We start from the raw sequence: 22,211 nt of genomic DNA, 5'->3' as shown, positions 1-22,211 counted from the left end.
ACTCTTGAATACTCTTCTTCCAACCTTTCCAATAAAAATCCCTGCGGATACGTTCCATAGTCTTTTGGACACCTTCATGGCCAAAGTTATGAAAACCAGTCATTACTTCTCGCACCAATTTTGAATTGGAATCTAAATAAACAACTCCTTTGCGAAAGATAAGACCATCCTTTGCTTCCCATAGTTCTGATTCTTCTCCACGAATAATTCTATCTCTGAGTTCTCCAAGTCTTTTGTTGGTCTTAATCTCTTGGCGGATTCAGGACAGAATACCGCTTGTAGAGCTTTGTAGGGCGTGAAGTTCACTAACCTCTTCTGGTCCATTGTCATCACGCCTAGATGGAGCATCAGCGACCTTATTGGTCATTCCAGAACGAAACTCGACTGAAAAGTCAAAGCCAAGTAGTTTACTAATCCAATGAACTTGGGGAGATGTCGAGAGCCGTTGTTCTAGTAGATACTTAAGACTGTAGTGATCTGTTCGTATGAGAAACCGGCGCCCCCATAGATATGGTCTCCAATGAAGCACTGCCTTTGACAACCCAATTAACTCCCTCTCATACGCTGCGAGCTTGACATGACGAACTGCTAACGTTCTGCTAAAAAAAGCGATAGGGTGTCCATCTTGTTGTAGAACTGCTCCAATACCACTCCCAGAAGCATCACATTCCACAACAAATTCTTTAGTGAAATCGGGTAGTGCCAATACTGGAGATTCAGAAAGAGACTTTTTCAAGGCGAGAAAAGCCTCTGTTGCAGTCTCGTTCCAACCGAACCCCGTCTTCTTTAAGAGTTGAGTCAATGGTGCAGTAATGACGCCATAATCTTGAATGAATTTACGGTAATATCTAGACAGACCCAAAAATCCCCTTAATGCACGAACTGTAGCCGGTTGAGGCCACTCCGTGATAGCCTAAATTTTTTTCTGATCAACTTGGACACCTTCATGAGAAATAACATGTCCAAGATAGCCCACTTCCTTCTTCCCAAAGGAACACTTAACTCTTTTTATCAGTAACTGGTGTTCTTGTTATACTTCCAACACATACTCAACATGTCGCACATGCTCTGCCCATGTCTTGCTATAGATCAAAATATCGTCAAAAAAGACCAAGACGAACTTTCGAAAGACTTTTGTAAACACCGCATTCATCGAGCTCTGAAAGGTGGATGGGGCATTCACAAGACCAAACGGTATTACCAAGAATTCATAATGGGCATGATGTGTGCAGAATGCCGTTTTCTCAATGTCTTCGTCAAACATGCGGACTTGATTGTAGCCTGATGTTAAATCAAGTTTTGTAAAGAACCGAGCTCCATGTAGCTCATCAAGCAACTCATCCACAACTGGAATTGGAAACTTGTCTTTCACAGTGATTTTATTAAGATCTCGATAATCAATGCAGAAGCGCCAAGTATTGTCTGCTTTCCTCACTAGTAGCACCGGTGAAGAGAATGGAGAACTACTTGGTCGAATCACCCCGTTGCGAAGCATCTCAGTGCATTGTTTTTCTATTTCATCTTTAAGGAGGTGCGGATAACGGTATGGACGTACTGCCACCGGATTTGACCCTTGAAGCAAACGAAGCCTATAATCGCAATTCTGCTTTGGTGGCAGACCAACTAGTATCCCAAACACCGAACTGTATTTCGGTAGAACCATATCTAGCAAGTCCGACGCGGGCACCGGGTTGAGAGCACAAATGCTCTTCTTTGGCACCTGTGGTATGCGTCATATACTAGTTCCTGGTGTCGTAAACACTTCTTCTTCATCGGAGAACCAGTGTTCCAATCCCTCCGAGTCACAACCTAAAGCGTGAAGAGATATATTTGTCTTGCCACGTTCTTCCGCTTCTCCGTGCCATATAACTACGGTGGAGCCATGATTGAACTCGACAGTTTTATTTGGTCCATCCCATATCACTCTTCCTAATGCATTCAACCATCTGATTCCAAGAACCACATCAAAACCTTTCAGAGGAATTGCAAAGCAGTCAGTTTTGAATTGGTGCCCTTGTACCGTCATTGACATGTTTTGACAAAACCCTTCTATTGGACATCACCCTCCGTTGGGAAGAGCTACGAACCGGCCAGGTTTCTGGTGCATCGGGATGCCCAACTTCTCTACCAAACTGCTCTTGATAAAGTGGTGAGTGTTCCCTGTATCAAGTAATACCCAACCTCTTCCTGTCATGATATTAGCTTGTACTTGAAAGGTTCGCTCGTTTTGTTCCCCATTCATGGCGTTTATGGAGATTTCTAACTCGTCTTCCTCAATCCACTCATCGTCTTGATTATCTCCCTCCATGACTGGCATAATATGAAAGAGAACTGGAGTACAAACATTGCCAGGCGTGTATAAGTCATCGCAATTGAAACAAAGCCCTTTCGCTCTTCGATCCGCCATCTCTGCTGGCGTTAGTTTTTTCCAAAATTTCTTCTGGCCCGTTTGCTTTTGAGGTCCTGATTTTTTTCGTTTTTACTTCTGATCCTCGATTCTCTTGTCGAGCTGATACACCAAGGGTCTTAGTGATAGGCGCTAGATGGCCACCAAACGTCCTGGTGCGTTTATCATTGTCAATCTTGTACTCGTTATCTCTAGCATACTCTATGGTTTCAAAAATTGTTTCAGGATGCAGATATTCAATTTCTTTCCCTAAGCTATCTGTCAACCCGGCACAGAATTGCCATAGTTGTTGATCACCCGAGAGTCTAGTTTGTCGGCTTAGACATTCTTCAAACTGACTGCAGTACTCATCCACTGTTCCCGTGTGTCTAAGATTTGACAATTCTCCCACTGGGTTCACTGCATCTGCCTTTCCAAATCGACTTTTGCAGATCCTTTTAAACTCCCCCCATCCAAGCCTATGTGTTACCAATCTTCGCAAGTTGATGATCCAGTGGTATGCTTGGCCCGTTAAAACAAAAGTTGCTTGTCTAACTTTCGTATCATCACTGAAAATTCTTTGGTCCGCAAAGAAGTCATCACACTTTTGTAGCCACTCCATAGCATCGGTTGTCCCATCAAATGGTGGAAACTCTATTTTGGCCGCTTTCACACATCTTCGTTCGAAGATGTTGCTTCTGTCCTCACGAGTTTCGTAATATCCTCCTTCCATCAACCCTTCCGAGTTTCGATAATCTCCGCAATTTGGATGCGAGTCGCGTGGTGCCGCTCCAATTGGTCTTACATTCCAGTCTCCTCCTCCATCTGTCCTCCTATGCCCTCGTTCTCTTCCTACAGCTCGGTTTGGCCACGGTCCCCCAGAGAACCCATAATTGGACTCGTGTGCCAAGCCGCAACTCCTCACCGGAATGTCTTTCTCAGCTTTGGATGGTGTAGAACTCGTACCAGCTCTGGTATGGAACGATATCGCCCCCTTGCTCCCTTTACGTCCACTTAATATTTCAACTTCAGAAAGTTCTTCGGGTGAGAATTTGATCGTCTTTCCGCGATCCTCGTTAGTAGTTTCGTGACGCACCATTCTCTCTTGTAGAGTTTTCATGTTCGCATTTTGGGTTTTCATGTTATCATCTATCTTTGCATTCATCGTTTGCATCATCTCCATCATTTTTGTGATCTGTTTCGAAAGCGCCTCAGTGTCCCCCATCGAATCGTTCGGCTCTGATACCAAATTGATACGAGCCGTTTGTGCTCGCGTAACGGGTGCCGTGATTACAGGTAAGGGTAGAAATAATTTGATTGCAAAGCTTCCTTTAACCCTAGTCTCTCTTGAGAATAAGGTTAATGCTGGAAGATGATTCTTTATTGATAATTAGATATGTTTATATAGGGCTATTACAAATCATAACCCTAAGTAAGAAAGAAAAACTACTTAATATCTAGAATAGGAAAAATACCAAAATCTCTATTAATGCTTTAAGGAAAATACTAGTTTCTAGTCTTCTTTCTCTCTTCTCTGTGGAAGCACCTTAGCCTATTGGTTAAGGTTTAAAGGCTTCTACATCCAGATCTGGGGTTCAAATCCCAGACTATGCAATTTCTTGCAGATTATAGGATGCAAAGTTTTCGGAGGTTCCAGAGTACTGTAAGCAGAGCCGTTCGTTGTGGTCGCCTGTTGTGGTGAGAGCCTGTCCATCGAGGATGTCGTACATGCAGAACCGTCTGTGGTTTCAAGTGTTTCGGGGAGAGCTTCATCGTGGAATCATTATTCGTGGAGCTATTCATCATTATCGCATATGTTGCAGGTAGTTGATCATCATATCTAATAGATTTAGAGATTATACGATGATGTAATGTGTTACCCAGCGTTAAAAAAAAAGTCTTCTTTCTCTGGTACTTGATACCATAATGTGTATCAGTACGCTGAGTCAAAGTGGTGTCTGAGCGAGCTTGCTGAGGTAATGAAACAAGCGGAACAAGGAAACCTTAGAGTCATCCCAATCTTCTTTAACGTGACCCCAAAGGATGTAGGAAGTCCATACGGAAGTTTTGGCTGTAAGGTATATGTAGAAAGTCAACATAATCCATCTTCTCTGCCCATTTGGACCAAGGCTTTAAAGTCTGCGGCAGGCAATATTGGCTTGCTTTTGAAGAACTATAGGTATTAAAAAAAACAAGAATTACTGTTTTTTTTTCATCATCTAATCTTGTTTTTTATCCTAGAATCTAATTTTAGTTTATCTCACCTGTATTGTAGGAACGAGATGTTGCTCATTCAAGAGATCCTTGCCTCGGTCAAAAAAGTCCTAGCTAGAACCAAACACACACAATGTGCTCTCTAGGGAGATATCACCGGTAATTTCTGGTCGCATTAGTTCCTCGAGAAAGTTTTTCTTTGTCGAAGTAATGAATCACCGCATAAAGCAACTGCAAGAAATGATAGATTTTAATTGCGACCAAACTCAAATTGTTGGAATTGTCGGGATGCCTGGGATTGGTAAAACCACTCTAGCTGAAGAATATTTTGAAAGGTCAAATGATAGGTATTCGTTTAACAAGATTATCTCGGACATTCGTGAGAGAGGGCATCATTATCTGGAGTACAAGCTTCTGGAAGGTCAAAAGTTAAATGAGGAGGCTAACATTTTCTCAAAGAAAAGTTTTCTTGTTTTGGATGATGTGAGCCAGAAGAAGCACATAGAGTTTTTACTCCAAAACAGAAGACGGATTAAGAAGGGAAGCAAGATTGTCATTACAACGCGTGACAAGTCATCGATAGCAGAATTCTCTCCCGAAATTTATGTTGTCCCTCCCTTGAACGATACAGATGCCTGGCAGCTCTTTAATGATCATGCCTTTAAAGGTGGAGCCTCTAGCACCAAGGGAAACTTCCCCAAGCTGACCCAAAAGTTTGTGGATTATGCTGGAGGCAATCCACGAGCCCTCGAGGAACTTGGAAAGGAGCTTAATGGGAAAGACGAGGCTGAATGGGTGACGAGACTAGAGAACCTGCCATACCAGTGCAATAGTATTATCAAAAAAGAGTTGAAAATCAGTTATGAAGAACTCACTGAGCAGCAGAAGGATGCGTTTCTCGACATAGCTTGTTTCTTCAGATCAGAGGAAGAAAATTATGTAAAGTGTTTATTGGATTCTGAATGTGGTGATGTTGTTAAAAAGCTTGCTGAAATTTTTTTCATTTGTATCTCTGGGGGAAAAATAGAGATGCACAATCTACTCTGTGCATTTGGCAAAGAACTTAGGTCGGGGGAAAGAATGTGTGATCATAGGAAAACTACTACAATTCTAAGAGATGCCGTTCAGCAGGTAGATGAAATGATCTCAAGTCCTATAAATACTTCTCATGCACTCTGCTAACTTCTTTTGTGTTTTGACTTGTTACCAGGAAACAAAAGATGTGAGAGGTATTTTTCTAGACACATGCACAGAAACAAAAGGGATATCAGTAGACAGTAAAAGATTTACCGAAAAGTTCAACCCGATGAATCTGCGGTACCTCAAAATCTATGACTCTCTTTGTCCAGAGAACTGTAAAGTATACTTGCCCGACGGACTTGAGTTTCCCTTCGAAAATATTCGATATCTTCACTGGGAGAACATTGAACTGAAGGAGCTTCCATCAGATTTCAACCCAAAAAATCTTATTGATCTTAGGCTGCCTTATAATAGGAAGATTGAACGTGTTTGGGGAGCTGTTAAGGTGTGTGTCTTTATGTGCATTTTTCATTACTACAGTGGACTATGATCTTGCATGTTTCCAATGCAAGTTAATGTCCATATACGTGTGGTTTTTTACAAAAATTATTAACCTTTTAACCAAAACATGTAGCCCAGTACTTTTGTTAGAATAGATACACACATATATCTTTCGCTATGGTACTTAGTTATTACCAGTTTCTAAGACTTCGGTGTAGGCGGCAAATCGGTTCTAATCGCAACCATTTTTTACAAATTGTTCTTTAGAAAAAAAAATCGGTGTAGATGGCATCTAACTAAGCACCGGACTAGGCACTAAAACCCCTAACTACCGTGTTTTTGTTTTGAATATTGGTAATTACTTGTGAATTTCCCTTTTGGATCTTTTATGTAATCCCTACATATATACTAACATCCATGTATATTCATATACTCTAACATCAGTATCCTACTGTCATAGTTGAGTTCAAATCCATATATTACATATGATACTGACAAACATTTTCGCTTTTGGGTAAAGTGTTAATTTTGTATCATTTCTGTTATCTTATAAACTATTACAGGAATTGCCCCTGTTGAAATGGGTGGATCTAAGCCATTCAACTAAGTTGACTGACCTGTCAGCATTGTCGAAGGCATATGATCTTCGAAGACTTAATCTTAAAGGCTGCACAAGTCTGGATAAGTTGCCAGAAGAGATGGGAAATATGAAGCAACTTGTTTTCCTGAACCTCAGAGGATGCACAACACTCTCAACTCTACCAGAAAGACTGAACTTGATCTCTCTCAAGACCATCATCCTCAGTGGTTGCTCAAGCTTTAACAAATTTGAGCTGATTTGATTTCAGATAATCTTGAGTTTCTTCATTTAGATGGAACTATTATCTCCACTCTCCCTCCAACCATCCAGAACTTCAAGAAACTTGTGTTGTTGAACTTGAAAAACTGCACAATGTTGGAGTCTCTCCCGGATTGTCTCAACAAGCTGAAGGCTCTTGAAGAACTTACGCTCTCTGGTTGTTCAAGGCTTAGGAATTTTCCTAAAATTAAGGAGACCATGGAAAATCTACAGATTTTACTACTTGATGGGACCTCAGTTGAAAAGCCACTTCAAGAGCCACTCCAGATGAATGGCCTGTCCATGTTGCGGCGTCTATGCTTAAGCAGGAATGATATGATCAAAAGCCCGCAACCTTGCATCAGCGAACTATATAACTTGCAATGGATGGACTTGAGGTATTGCACGCATCTCACATCACTTTTAACGCTGCCACCCAATCTTCAGTACTTAAATGCACATGGTTGCATCTCGCTAAAAACAGTAGCGAGTCCTTTAGCTCTACATTTGCCAACGGAGAAGGGTCCTTCGGCAAGAAGGGTCCTTGCGAGCGAGGGAAAATGAAATAATGCTATGCTCACAATAAGACCCGGATCTCATCAGATGCTTTGAATCGCCACAACAAGGTATTTCTCCTGCTTTGGCTCCACTTTTTACTTTTCCATTTTTATTGTTTTATTATTTTTTTAATTTTTCACTTTTACAATCCTTTTTAGTTATATTTTTACCATGCAGGGTTTGCTTTTGAAAGCTGCCACTTGCTTTCCTGGAAGTGTAGTTCCTGCATGGTTCGACAACAAGCTTCTGGAGCAGTGTTGAAGCTGCCTTTCTGCGTGACAATGGGTTTGTTGGCATAGCTCTAGTGCCGTTCCTCATTTAAAAAACAAAATCCAGACAACAACTAGAGCGAGAAATGCCTCCATGCGCGTGACAATGAGTTTCTTCTAGCTTCTTCAATTTCCATATCGGAGTTTATCCGAGACAGACAATCAACAACAATGCACGATCAAGTTCTACCCACGTCTTTATTGGTTTTCACCAGCTTGTTCAACGGTGAGATGAGGCGTGTTCCTACTAAAGCCTCCATCAAATTTGAAGTCACAGATGGTACTTCTGAGGATGAAAAATGTGAGGTGCTGAGCTTTTTTTATCCAAGTTAAATGTTTCAGTTTTTGGTCTTTTCTTGTGAATATTTTATGTTTGCTTTCTTCCAGAGAATTTTCGTCTCTTGTTTGATTCCTGTTTCTTTTACGTGTTTTTTTTTGATCTTTATTTTTTCCTTTATGTCTTGCCTTTAGTTTACTTTTGTAGCTTTCCCGGTTCTATAATTACTAGTTCATGTGTGCTGTAGACTTGTTAGGCGGCGGGACACGGAGGGTTTAGGAGGACGGGAGGAGAAGGAAATTTGTCTTTTTTTATGTTTCTCGATTTGGTTTTTCTACATCTTTTCCTCTCCATTTCTTCATTCTACTTTGGGTTCGTAGTTTTTTGTTTTTCCCCTCTCCTGTCCAGGTTCTGGTTGAGAAGAAAGGTCCGTGATCTTTTCATGAGGCTGTGGTTGTTGTCCACTTGACAATTCTAGAAAAACTCAAGGTCCTGGGTGCAAATGTGTGGAGGAACTTTTTTTGTTCTCTTTCCCTTAGTCTCTCCGGATTGTCTCAACAAGCTGAAGGCTCTTGAAGAACTTACGCTCTCTGGTGTTCAAGGCTTAGGAATTTTCCTAAAATTAAGGAGACCATGGAAAATCTACAGATTTTACTACTTGATGGGACCTCAGTTGAAAAGCCACTTCAAGAGCCACTCCAGATGAATGGCCTGTCCATGTTGCGGCGTCTATGCTTAAGCAGGAATGATATGATCAAAAGCCCGCAACCTTGCATCAGCGAACTATATAACTTGCAATGGATGGACTTGAGGTATTGCACGCATCTCACATCACTTTTAACGCTGCCACCCATCTTCAGTACTTAAATGCACATGGTTGCATCTCGCTAAAAACAGTAGCGAGTCCTTTAGCTCTACATTTGCCAACGGAGAAGGGTCCTTCCTCATTTATCTTCACCAACTGCGAGAAACTGGAGCACGTCGCCAAAAATGAAATAATATGCTATGCTCACAATAAGACCCGGATCTCATCAGATGCTTTGAATCGCCACAACAAGGTATTTTCCTGCTTTGGCTCCACTCTTTTACTTTTCCATTTTTATTAATTTATAATGTTTATTAATTTATAGAGTTTGTATTGTAGTAATCTTTCAATAATGAGTTATATTTTTACCATGCAGGGTCTTGCTTTTGAAACTTTGGCTGCCACTTGCTTTCCTGGAAGTGTAGTTCCTGCATGGTTCGACAACAAAGCTTCTGGAGCAGTGTTAGAGCGAGAGCTGCCTCCATATCTGCGTGACAATGGGTTTGTTGGCATAGCTCTATGTGCCGTTGTCTCATTAAAAAACTACAAAATCCAGAACAACAACTTCATGTTAAAATGCATAGCGAGTTGAACAATGCCGAGAGCTTCTAGCTTCTTCAATTTCCATATCGGAGATTTATCCGAGACAGACAATCAACACAATGACGATCAAGTCTACCCACGTCTTATTGGTTTCACCAGCTTGTTCAACGGTGAGATGAGGGTGTTCCTACTAAAGCTCCATCAAATTGAAGTCCACAGATGGTACTTTGAGGATGAAAAAAATGTTGAGGTGCTGAAGTTGTTGGGTCCCTCCTAGATGGAGAGGACCAATTGGGTGAACTTGAATAATTAATGTTCCCCTTTTTGGCACACACAAATAATAGAGCTTGACAAAAAGAAACAAGAGAGAGAAAGGAGAAAAAGAGAGAGAAAGGAGAAAAAGAGAGAGAAGGAGAAAACTCGTAAGGTGATTTCAATACTGGATTTGGAGGGTCAAACGGATCCTGATCGGGCTGATATTTTGTGGGAAGCTTCTTCAGTCAGTGGGTTAGAGGTTCACCGAAGGGATTTGGATTTCAACGGTTGGATCTTCTGTTGTCTGGGTTTTCTTGAAGCTGGTCGCCATAGTTCTTCAGCAGAGCAGTCTTGGGTGTTTGGTAAATCCAACGGTGAGATCTTCTCTTCTTGAGCTGAAATTTGGCAGAGGTATTGTCGACTTGTTTATCTTGGATTTGTACGGTTGGATTAGTTTCTGGAAGCCGGAATCTTTGTGAGCTGAGGTCGTTTGGTTGCTGCCGGTTTTGAAGCTTTGTGTTGCTCTCTTGTTGTTGTTGTTTGTGTTGGAGATAGCTATTTGTAGCTAGACTCTCTGTTCTGTTCAGGCTGTTGAACAGGGAGGACGTGGTTGTACTCATACCATTTATATAGTGGATTTTTGAGTGGACTACGGTCCCGTGGTTTTTCCTTCTCACATCGAGGAGGTTTTCCACGTAAAAATTGTGTGTCTCATTTAGTTATCGCAACTTTGATATCTTGCCATCGTCGAAGTATTTTCCTCACAGGTTCGCACAAGGTCAGGGGAACACGACCATTAGTATTCCGCTGCGCCGTGTGACTTTCCCCAACAGAGTGGTATCAGAGCTTCTGGTTTTAGAGCTTTGGTTTTGATAACTTTGGGTTGTTATTTGCTTGTGTGAAAGATGGAAAATATGAGCAGGATGATAAGCTTGAATGGTGCTAACTATCATCTATGGAAGGGCAAGATGGAGGATTTGCTCTTTGTTAAAGAATTCCATGTTCCAGTCTTCGAGGAGCAGAAACCTGAGAAGAAGACGGATGAAGAGTGGAAGCTGCAGCATCGCCAAGTGTGTGGGTTGATAAGGCAGTGGGTAGATGATAATGTGTTGCATCATATTGAGACTGAGACGGATGCTCGTTCTTTGTGGAAGAAGCTGGAGCAGTTATATGCTAGGAAGACCGGAAACAACAAGATGTACATGATCAAGAAGTTGATTGAGCTGAGGTATCAGGAGGGGACTCCGATGACAGATCACTTGAATGCGTTTCAGGGATTGCTCAACAAGTTGTCTGATATGGGCATCAAGTTTGATGATGAGATTCACGGTCTGTGGCTTCTCGGTACTTTACCGGACTCTTGGGAGGTTTTCAGGATGTCTCTTTGTAACTCCGCGTCGGAAGGTGTTATTTCGATGGATTCAGTGAAGAACAGTGTTCTTAATGAGGAAGCAAGAAGGCAGTCGAATGCTAGCAGTTCGCGTTCAGATGTCTTTGTTACTGAGTCAAGGGGGAGAAGTACAAGTAGAGATCCCAAGAGAGACAAGAACAGGAGCAGGAGCAAGTCTAATAGATTTGCTAATATGGAGTGCTACTTCTGTCATAAGAAAGGGCACATGAAGAAGGATTGCTGGAAGTTGAAAAACAAGCAGCAAGGAAATCAAGAAGAAAAGGTGGATCGGGTGACTCTCACCGAAGATCAGTTTCTCATTCTTCTTGAGGGTGATGCCATTAATGTCGCATGCCAGGACACCAGTTGGGTGATTGACAGTGGAGCTACTACTCATGCTACATCACAGCGGGATTTGTTTTCTACCTATACTACGGGTAATTATGGTTCTGTGAAGATGGGGAATGATGCGATGGCTCAGGTTGCTGGCATTGGTGATGTTTGCTTGGAGACTAGTCTTGGTACTAGGCTGGTGCTTAAGGATGTTAAGCATGTTCCTGATATTAGGATGAATCTGATATCGACGGGAAGACTTGATGATGAGGGCTATTTCAGTTTGCACGGTGGTGGTAAATGGAAGCTCTCTCGCGGTTCTTTGATTGTGGCTCGAGGTGAGAAGTCTTCATCTTTCTATTGGATGCAGGCTAAGGTCTCCAAAGATGTTGTTAATGCGGTGGAGAATGATAATGCCATGGAGCTATGGCATAAGAGACTCGGTCACATGAGTGAGAAAGGAATGGTTGTGTTGTCTAAGAATGAGGTGATTCCAGGAATCTCTGGTTTGCACCTACAGAAGTGTTCGCATTGCTTTGCGGGAAAACAACACAGGGTATCTTTCAAGTCTTCCGCACCTTCTAGGAAACCCGAGGTACTGGATTTGGTACACTCAGATGTGTGTGGTCCAATGAAGACAAGATCTCTTGGTGGCGCATCATATTATGTGACTTTTATTGATGATCATTCAAGGAAGTCGTGGGTATTTCCTATGAGGACGAAGGATCAGGTGCTGGGATATTTCAAGCACTTTGTGGCATTGGTTGAGAGACAAACGGGGAAGAAGCTGAAGTGTATCCGCAGTGATAATGGTGGAGAGTATCTTGGACCATTTGATGCTTATTGCAAAGAGCATGGAATAAGGCATCATTCACGCCACCTCATACTCCACAGTTAATGGGTTGGCTGAAAGGATGAATCGAACGATTGTCGAGAGGATGAGATGTTTGATCTCACAGTCAGGCTTATCGATGACTTTCTGGGCAGAAGCTTTGAACACGGTGGTTCATGTGCTGAATTTGTCACCAAGTGCTCCATTGGATGGTGATGTTCCAGAGAGGGTTTGGACTGGTAAGGATGTTTCTTACAGTCACTTGAGGGTCTTTGGGTGTAAGGCATTTGTTCATATTCCCAAGGTTGATAGATCGAAGCTTGAGATGAAGTCGCGGCAGTGTGTGTTCATCGGTTATGGTCATGATGAGTTCGGGTACAGATTTTATGATCCCGTTGAGAGGAAGCTCGTAAGGAGCAGAGATGTTGTGTTTATGGAAGATCAAACGATTAAGGACATTGACAAGTCCAAAAACCAACTCAGATTTTTGAGGGTTTGATCGATACAGAGGCTACTCCTTCTACATCGGTTCACGGTGAGGTTGAGGTTGAGGTTCAGGATAATGCACCCAGTGCAGATGCTCCCGCACATGAAGATGGTAGTGGTGATCATGGTGACGATCATGGTGAGACACCAGCTGCTGAGAACCAACCTACTATTGTTAGAAGATCCGAGAGAGGTCTTAAACCGTCGACAAGGTATGATCCTAGTGAGTATGTATTACTTACTGATGGGGAGAGCCTGAAAGCTATGATGAAGCTTTGGAGGATGAACACAAGGATAAGTGGTTTGGAGCCATGGATGAGGAGATGGATTCTTTTGAGGAGAACCATACTTTTGAGTTGGTGGAATTGCCTAAGGGCAAGAAGGCTCTGCTTAATAAGTGGGTGTACAGAATTAAGCATGAGGATGATAATTTGCCACCTCGACACAAGGCTAGATTGGTTGTGAAAGGCTACAGCCAAAAGAAGGGAATTGATTATGATGAAATCTTTTCTCCTGTTGTGAAGATGTCATCCATTCGGGTTGTACTTGGATTGGCAGCGAGCCTTGATCTAGAGGTTGAGCAAATGGACGTGAAGACTGCTTTCCTTCATGGTAATTTGGAGGAAGAGATCTACATGGAACAACCGGAAGGCTATGTGCAAAAGGGCAAAGAAAATTTGGTTTGCCGCTTGAAGAAAAGCCTTTATGGATTGAAGCAAGCACCAAGGCAGTGGTACATGAAGTTCAAGTCTGTTATGGGGGAGCATGGTTATGCAGAGACTGATTCAGACCATTGTGTATTTGTGAAGGTGTTCGGTGAGGATGATTTTATCATCTTGTTGCTGTATGTCGATGATATGTTGATTGTGGGCAGGAACATGGACAGAATTAAGGAGTTGAAAGAGCAGCTAGTAGTCCTTTGCCATGAAAGATATGGGTCCAGCGAAACAGATTCTTGGTATGAGAATTGTTCGAGATAGAGGTGAGAAGCTGATTCACTTATCTCAGGAGAAGTACATTGAAAAAGTACTTAAGCGGTTTCACATGGACAAGTCTAAAGTGTTGAGTACTCCTCTTGCTCCACACTTAAGACTGAGCAGTCAACAAAGTCCGAAGACATATGCGGAGAAGGAAGATATGGCGAAGGTTCCATATGCTTCTGCAGTGGGTAGTTTGATGTATGCCATGGTCTGTACAAGACCGGATTTAGCCTACGCCGTTGGAGTTGTCAGCAGGTTTCTCTCCAATCCGGGAAGAGAACATTGGAATGCTGTGAAGTGGATTTTGAGATATCTCAGAGGGACTTCTGATTTGAAGATTACATTTGGGGGTAAGAAGCCTTTGCTTGTCAGTTACACTGATTCTGACATGTCGGGAGATGCTGATTCTAGCAAATCTACTTCGGGTTACTTGGTAACATTTGCGGGTGGAGCTGTGGCATGGCAGTCAAGGTTGCAAAAGTGTGTTGCACTATCTACCACTGAGGCAGAGTTCATTGCTGCAGTTGAAGCTTGTAAAGAGCTGTTGTGGATGAAGAACTTCTGTGAAGAGATCGGTTTCAAGCAAGAGAAGTATGTGTTGCTTTGTGATAGTCAAAGCGCTATTTGTCTCGGGAAGAATTCTACATTTCATTCGAAGTCAAAACACATTCAGAGGAGGTATCATTGGATACGAGATGTGGTTGCTTCTAAGGAAGTGGAACTTGAGAAAGTTCATACGGATGATAATGGAGCTGATATGATGACGAAGTCATTACCGAGGGGGAAACTTGAGGTATGCCGAGAGATAGCCGGAATGGCTGTCTCTTCCATCTAGTCGGAGGGGGAGTTTGTTGGGTCCCTCCTAGATGGAGAGGACCAATTGGGGTGAACTTGAAATAATTAATGTTCCCCTTTTTTTGGCACTTACACAAATAATAGAGCTTTGACAAAAAGAAACAAGAGAGAGAAAGGAGAAAAAGAGAGAGAAAGGAGAAAAAGAGAGAGAAGGAGAAAACTCGTAAGGTGATTTCAATACTGGATTTGGAGGGTCAAACGGATCCTGATCGAGCTGATATTTTGTGGGAAGCTTCTTCAGTCAGTGGGTTATAGGTTCACCGAAGGGATTTGGATTTCAACGGTTGGATCTTCTGTTGTCTGGGTTTTCTTGAAGCTGGTCGCCATAGTTCTTCAGCAGAGCAGTCTTGGGTGTTTGGTAAATCCAACGGTGAGATCTTCTCTTCTTGAGCTGAAATTTGGCAGAGGTATTGTCGACTTGTTTATCTTGGATTTGTACGGTTGGATTAGTTTCTGGAAGCCGGAATCTTTGTGAGCTGAGGTCGTTTGGTTGCTGCCGGTTTTGAAGCTTTGTGTTGCTCTCTTGTTGTTGTTGTTTGTGTTGGAGATAGCTATTTGTAGCTAGATTCTCTGTTCTGTTCAGGCTGTTGAACAGGGAGGACGTGGTTGTACTCATACCATTTATATAGTGGATTTTTGAGTGGACTACGGTCCCGTGGTTTTTCCTTCTCACATCGAGGAGGTTTTCCACGTAAAAATTGTGTGTCTCATTTAGTTATCGCAACTTTGATATCTTGCCATCATCGAAGTATTTTCCTCACAGGTTCGCACAAGGTCAGGGGAACACGACCGTGACATTCCGCTGCGCCGTGTGTCTTTCCCCAACAGAAGTGCGGTTTCAGTTTGGTTTGTGAATCTGATAATGGTTCTTGGCATGCCAACGCTGAAGCAAGTCAATTGATTTGTGAACCTCATAATGGTATTAGTAGCGATGCAAAGGCTGATGCAGTACCGAAGGACAATGGTTCAGGCGCTGATGGAAGTTCAACGGGAGAGGAACTCAGACCAGGCGAAAGTATATTTGTTCGTCTCTGGGGAAGAATGAGTTTTTTTGGTCACTTGAGAAGAAGAGCGTTAAGGTTATTTTGAATCCACAGTGAAATAAAAAGCTCGGTTACAAGGATCAAGGCAAAGACTTGAAATGGACGAGAAGATCTGTCTCTCAAAGCCGAAGACTCGTGAGGGTCTCGTCTGATAAAGAAGTAGCAGTCTCGGCATGAGAGAAAGGGTTTAAAAGCAAGTTTTAACCACTCCATGTGTTTTCTCTGAAAAATTCAGAACCGACCACCGGAGATTTGATGCACCAAGAGAAGACAGAGAACGCATGCCTGCAACTAAGTCGTCTTCTCGGAATAATAATGAAGTCTTGGACAAGAAGAAATGGGATATTAGCAATCTCGGCATGAGACTAAGGGTTTAAAAGCAAGCTTTAACCACTACAAACCCATTTTCTTTGGTCTGACTTTTTTTTGCCTATGGCTAATCTATATCTTAAACATAATATCAACTTTATACTTTAGTGGCAGATGTAGTAGTTGCCGTCACGATATCTATCCCCGGTGGACTGCCGCTTTATTCCATTCGTAACTAATAAAATTGCTACTCCTTCAGTGTTCATTTTGTAAGTGATTTAAATCTCAGTGCATTTGTAAAATATCACATTCGTTGAGCTGGACTGTCTTTAAGACTAGGAAAAGTGATTTTGGGAGATATGGATATTTTCTTAAATGAGAAATAAATATCAATTTTTGAGATAGTATAATGTTAACACATGTGTTTGCCTCGATCATATTTTTTTCTCTAAAGTGTTCTGAATTTTTCGTGTTTGATTTTCGTTTGCTCACAACATTCATATCTCCCCTAACGAAGGCCAATGCCCAATGGTAAAACAAAACAACGAATAAATCTAGATAAACACATGATGATTTTATTTTGGAAAATGTGTCCAAACTAAACAAAATTTTATTTCATTTAAAAATGTTCAAATTAACATATATCCAGATATTAAACATAAGTCATTTTTACATGTTATACAACTTATTGATATATAGCAATCCAAATTATTTGACAAAGATTTCAAGAAATTGGATATATACAGTTTATGGACATGTTTTTTTTCTTTCCAGTTCTATCCAACTTGAGTTTAATACGATATATATTGGCCCATGCCATTAGCATAATCTCGGTCAAGTTTAATCTTCAGTTCTCTTCCCCTTTAAGATTCAATTCTCTAATTTTTCTTAGAAAATCTAGAACACGTTTAATCCTGTCGCAACCACCAGAGAGAGTAAGTAGACGTTGGAGATTTTGCTCTAGCAAATCGTGGTCCCGTGAGTTTGAAAAGCTTTGACTAAGTTTCTGAAGTTGACTAGAAACTCCTTGTACTAGAACATGGTGCTTTTGAAAGTGTTCAGACAAAGATCTGATCATGGAGTTATAATCCAATCGGTAAAGCCTTAGATTACGAGGTATGGACTTGGAGAAGCGGTTGTAAAGTCTGGCTCTCAGGCTCTTCTGAGGATAAGACTTGGAGCATAAGTCTGATGTGGTCAGTGTTATGAGATCTGTATCTCTAGTGGCCTGAGAAAGACACAAAAGAGAAAAGATAAGAGATGATCAAGACAGGCTACCAAATCTCAAAATTTAAAGATACATTATTACATTGACATCGCAATGTGTTATTTTAGATACTTGAGCTATTCAATCAATGTTTACAAACTTAAGTTAGAATCTTGTGTTTTTAGTCATATTCATAAGTTGAAACAAATATGTTATTCGATTCATATTTTTTTAAACTGAAGTTGAAACTATATATATATAGATGTTTGAAAAAGTGTTAAAAATGAATAATATAGATGCTTAGAATTTGACATACCAATACACCATCGTTATCAGATTGGAACTCCTTATTTTCTTGGGCCTCATTGTATTCTTCATATGGGATCAACCGTATATAATTGTTTTCTGCAATGAGTACTTCACAAACATCAGGCAATGTCGATACCATTTCCACCATTTTCATGCTGCTCTGAATCTCTTTCTTTGAAAGATCCATAAGATTTTCTTCTATGACAATATTTCCAAAGGCACACCTTGTGAACAGCTCCAGAGTTTCGTCATCATTTAGACCTTTAAGGTTATAAAACTCACTCATCTGGCACTCCTCTAGAACTTGTTTATTTTGGGAGGTTATGATGATCAAGCTTCCTGGACCAAACTTGTCAAATCCACCAAGAAACGACTTTGCATCCGGAGCATTTTGCACATCATCCAGAGCAATAAGAACCCTTTTCTTGCGGAGGATCGGCTTTGAATCAATACAGTTTAGGTCAAACTTCTCCATTGGAGTCTCACTCAAGTAGTCAGTATCTAAAGCAGTAAGTCTCTTCTCATTATATTTTGTGTCAAAATCTTTGATGAGGCAAGAAGCATCATAACCACCAGACATATGGCGAAAGAGGGCTATAGCCAAAGTCGTCTTGCCAATACCAGGCTTACCAAAAATACCTAGAGTGCGGACGCCCCATGGTTGCTTGCATAGCAAGTTTTCTATCTCCTCTTGCCGCCTGTGGATCCCGATCTCTTCCGTTGGATAGAGCTTCTCACACACATCCCTGGCGATCTCTTTCATAAATTTGTATTCACTGCAAAAAGAAAATTATTCATGTAAATGATTCCTCGGAGCTGCGTTTAAAAAGTAAAGAAGTACGGATCTTCTACGTATTTATTTAAAACTTGGGTTAGGGCGGATAATTAAATGAGCTACTAATATAATGAATATTTGAACATTTAAGTTATTCTTAGTTCGAAGGAACATTAACTTTCAATATTTTTTTTTGTTATTCTTACGGGTAATAAGCTTGTTTCACTTTTTCATGAAAATATAACTGTTTTATGCTTTTCTTTGAATATTGTTTTTCTTTTTTCTTTTTTCTTTTTTTTCTTTTTTTCTTTTTTCTTTTTTTGTTTTTTTTTTTGTTTTTGAAAAAGGTTGGAAATGGAATGGATCAATTGCTTGTTGTAAACTTCATTTATATTCTAAAAACTAAACATAATGTAAAGTACATCAATAATATATTTAGGGTCAATTGCATGTTAATGTTTTTGCATTTACTTTCTTACATGAAATTAATTTATATTGTTAAATTTTTACTATAATTTGTTATTAATAAACAAAAATATTTAATTTCTATTTAATAGATTTTAATATATAGAACATTAGTTAAGGAAACAATTATAGCCAATTTGTAGTTCCTATATACAGATACCTTCCTTCGTCATTATATATGTGACCTGGTAATACTGCTGATGAGTCCAGTAAAACCTTCCTTCGTCATTATATATGTGACCTGGTAATACCTTCCTTCGTCATTACAAAATGATAAATAATATTTAATATACACTTTAGACCAATATATATATATATATATATTAAAATTAAATGTTAAAATGATATGAGATACATGTAGATGATGACAATGTTACTTACCGTGTTTTTTTAAAGAAAAGAAAAACTAATCTTGAATTATTAAAATAAAAATATATTAGTATAACAAAGTTTATTAATTCAATTATTTTTACAAAATTATGGTGAAAAAATTGTTTACGATTTTAAAAATTAATGGATTGGAGTTTAAAATGTACTATTGATTATAAAAATACTTTTGGACAACTAAATATTTTATTAATATATTTGGTTAAATAATAAGAGGATAGTAATTTTGTGAGATTTTACAGAATAAAAAGAAGAATTGTGCTAAGGTATCATTTTTTTTTGTGAAACACTTGATGAAGTGGCTTGAAGAAAATTGAGTATATATTGATGATACTTATTATCTCAAAAACATATCCCACACGACAAGTTCTGCTCTCCAATCCGACACCTTTCTAGAGGAGGAGCGACAATCGATCTAGGGACTGCCAGAAATACAATACATACCGGCTTTCTTGAGTATCGACTTGAAGGTAGTCACGGGCTTAAGAAACTCAGGACTCATGGTTTGCCCAAGCTCTCCGGCCAGAATGGCAAGGCCAACTATAACACAGATACCATTAATGGCTAGCTGGGAGATCGCAACACCACATATGTGGCATTAGAGCAACAAAAGGCACGGAAGCGGAAACCACAAGTGAAACTCATGCAAAAACAACCCATACATGATAAGATATCTCAGAGGAGCAGATTAAAAAACCTCGGAAGATAGGGGTAAACGAAACTTCACTTCAGAAGAAATCCTAAAATCCCTTCTCAAATCGGAAACAGACTTCTCCTAACTCAATGACTTCCAAGTAAGGAACATCGAGTGAGAGGAGAGGCCGAGATCCCTTTAAGAAACCACCCCGCTAGGGTTAGCATTGCATCAGCGCTTGATTCAGACAAAAAACTAACTACCGGTCTCCTACGGCGAGCGATGGGTACGTCGTCATCTAACGACAAAACTGGAACCGCCACTTTCAAAAGAACAGCAGGAAGAAGGTCATTCGCCATTTTATCACGGAAGATGACATCAATTTTATTTCGATCAAGAAACAGAAACACGATAAGAGAAGGAAGTCAGAAGGCGAGAATGAAATAAAATGAGTTAGCTTTTGATATAAGAAAATAAAGAGTTTTATGCCTCAAGCTCGAAACCCTGAAGAACGCAATAATTTTCTACGACAAAAACGATTTGTATTTTCGAAAAACGTGTTTGATAATCAAAATTCCGTAATTAACTTGAATGAAATCCAACTGGAATCTCCAACCGGAACTTAGAATGAGCAGACCAACGGTCTCAAATACGTCATTTAAGTTGGATTTGATACTCGACTCACCTAACCACATGTGACACGTCAGGCTCCGGGGGTGGGGGATATGGTTGGAGCCTCTTTTTCACCCGCTCTAGATCCCTCCAAGATCTAAATCAAAACGTAGTAAATCCCAAATCAAACCCCATCAAAGCCTAAGAAAGAACCATATGTCCACAAAGGTCCACCCCAGCTGGCTAGAAGATTCTAACACGACTACCTCGGGTAGTCAAAACATAACGTAAGGACATTAAAAGCATTAAAGACCACTATAAAGACACTTGATCCACGTCGAGATCATGTATATGCCTCCAAAGACCTATAAAAGAAGGATGACAAGTCAGGAAATGGAGATCCAATTTTCTCCATCGCTAAACTATATTCTCCATACAGTCATATTTTCTTGTCTTCAGATATTCTTTGTATTCATCGTTTACTCTCGATATTATCATCAATAAAACATCCATTTTTTTGTAATTAGTCAGAGCCTAGACTTTGCCTTTTTAGATAACTCTTTCAACAAGTCACCAAAAACATAAACCATATTTCTGAATGTATTTTAGAATTCAACAAAAAACTGACTGAACCAAATATCGAAATAGAGTCATTATTTTTGGGGATAATTTGAAAATACTATGTGGTAGTATAAACTTGCCTTTTGAGAAAGGGCTTGGCTTTGCTTGTTCTTCACAAAACTTGTATAGTGATCCTGAGATTGTGGAGTAGTTGAAAAACAAAAATGAGCCAATATCAGCTTTCGAGACCAAAAATGTTACAATCCTTCTTCAAATGGCGGTAAATGGTGAAAGTGGCGAAAACTCAGAAAATAAATCAAATTATGATGGACAAGATGAAATAACTCTTTCTTTAGGAATTTTATTTTTTTAGATTTCAAAACTTGTAACTTTTTTCTTTTATTTTATACAACTTTTATGTATTATTTCATTTTTATATATGCTTTACAATTTAGATTTTTACTTTTATTTTTTCTACAAAATTAATTAGCTTAAGTATTCTTAATTAACTGCTAAGGGCCTGACTGGTGTAGCCGCACCGGTTGCGGGTGCGGTTGCGGAAGTTTGAGGATGCGGGTGGTTGCGGGTTTAAGCGTTTTTAGATATTTGTACGACTGGTACTACGGTTAGAAATTGGTGCGTTTGCAGAACTCTTATGATTGGTAAACTACCAAATACAACAGCTCTTAAATAATAAATTAACAATATTTACATTTTATATAATTATAAAAGTATTAAAAATTATAATATTATAATAAATATAAAAAATCTACATTTATAAAATCATACTATTAATTTTTTAAAAAATTATAGAAAATATTTTGTTTTAAAGTTTTATAATATAAATTAAAATATAATATGTATACACTTTACAATTTTTATTATATCAATTTAAATTTTTATTGAATATTTTTAGTTTTATTTTTTATAAAAAAAAAAATTAACCTCCCGCAGCCGTAAACGCTAGCTGGAACCAGCTTTTGATTTTAAGAGGTTTAGAACGGTTTGAAGCAATTTATAGTGTTCTTTGGGATTGTTTCAAAACGCCAATAACCTCTACCAACCGTTAAAGCTGTGTTTTCGAGTGGTAGCGTGAAAACCAGTAATGCCCTAAGTTTTGTAAAGTCCTGTTAATCTGTATTTTCCCGAAGAATTAAGTTTTGTTGGTTCTGACGAAATTTACTTTGTTGGCCAAATATTCTCACAAACAAGAATTCGTCGGGAATAATTTGTCATTTGTTGCAAATGTTTACGTATTATCTTCGAAGTGGATCCCATAATTATTAATGTTTCACAGTGAAATATGTCTCATATCTTCTCTATAAATTGAACGTTTCGATTGATTTGTAAGGTGTCCATTTCGAACG

The 22,211-nt window shown here is 39.7% G+C and overlaps 2 protein-coding genes across 2 annotated transcripts; one reads left to right on the top strand and one right to left on the bottom strand.

The window, feature by feature from the left end:
* The first annotated feature begins 4,810 nt into the window (after positions 1-4,810).
* On the top strand, positions 4,811-7,523 carry LOC125590560 (disease resistance-like protein CSA1). The gene is made up of 4 exons (XM_048764163.1): positions 4,811-5,731; positions 5,811-6,125; positions 6,685-6,928; positions 6,970-7,523. The coding sequence occupies exons 1-4, from the start codon at positions 4,811-4,813 to the stop codon at positions 7,521-7,523; spliced, it is 2,034 nt and encodes a 677-aa protein (XP_048620120.1).
* Positions 7,524-16,520: 8,997 nt separating this feature from the next.
* Positions 16,521-21,684, bottom strand: LOC111212793 (disease resistance protein RRS1B-like). Its single transcript, XM_022714390.2, has 4 exons — positions 19,482-21,684; positions 18,811-18,891; positions 17,418-18,186; positions 16,521-17,122 (listed from the first exon to the last, which is right to left on the bottom strand). The coding sequence occupies exons 3-4, from the start codon at positions 18,171-18,173 to the stop codon at positions 16,742-16,744; spliced, it is 1,137 nt and encodes a 378-aa protein (XP_022570111.1). The 5' UTR covers positions 18,174-18,186; positions 18,811-18,891; positions 19,482-21,684; the 3' UTR covers positions 16,521-16,741.
* Between the last annotated feature and the right edge of the window lie 527 nt (positions 21,685-22,211).

This window comes from Brassica napus, chromosome C7 (genome assembly GCF_020379485.1).
Source record: "Brassica napus cultivar Da-Ae chromosome C7, Da-Ae, whole genome shotgun sequence".
Taxonomy (NCBI): domain Eukaryota; kingdom Viridiplantae; phylum Streptophyta; class Magnoliopsida; order Brassicales; family Brassicaceae; genus Brassica; species Brassica napus.
The sequence above is the reverse complement of the archived record's forward strand: the minus strand, read 5'-3'. Positions and strand labels throughout refer to the sequence as shown.

Excerpts from the sequence above, each read along its gene's own strand:
- LOC125590560 (XM_048764163.1), top strand. The coding sequence starts at position 4,811 with ATGAATCACCGCATAAAGCAACTGCAAGAAATGATAGATTTTAATTGC. Across the intron at positions 6,126-6,684 it reads GTGTTTGGGGAGCTGTTAAG|GAATTGCCCCTGTTGAAATG; the intron begins GTGTGTGTCTTT and ends AAACTATTACAG. Across the intron at positions 6,929-6,969 it reads CAAGACCATCATCCTCAGTG|ATAATCTTGAGTTTCTTCAT; the intron begins GTTGCTCAAGCT and ends ATTTGATTTCAG.
- LOC111212793 (XM_022714390.2), bottom strand. The coding sequence starts at position 18,173 with ATGAAAGAGATCGCCAGGGATGTGTGTGAGAAGCTCTATCCAACGGAA. Across the intron at positions 17,123-17,417 it reads CTGATAACGATGGTGTATTG|GCCACTAGAGATACAGATCT; the intron begins GTATGTCAAATT and ends TGTCTTTCTCAG.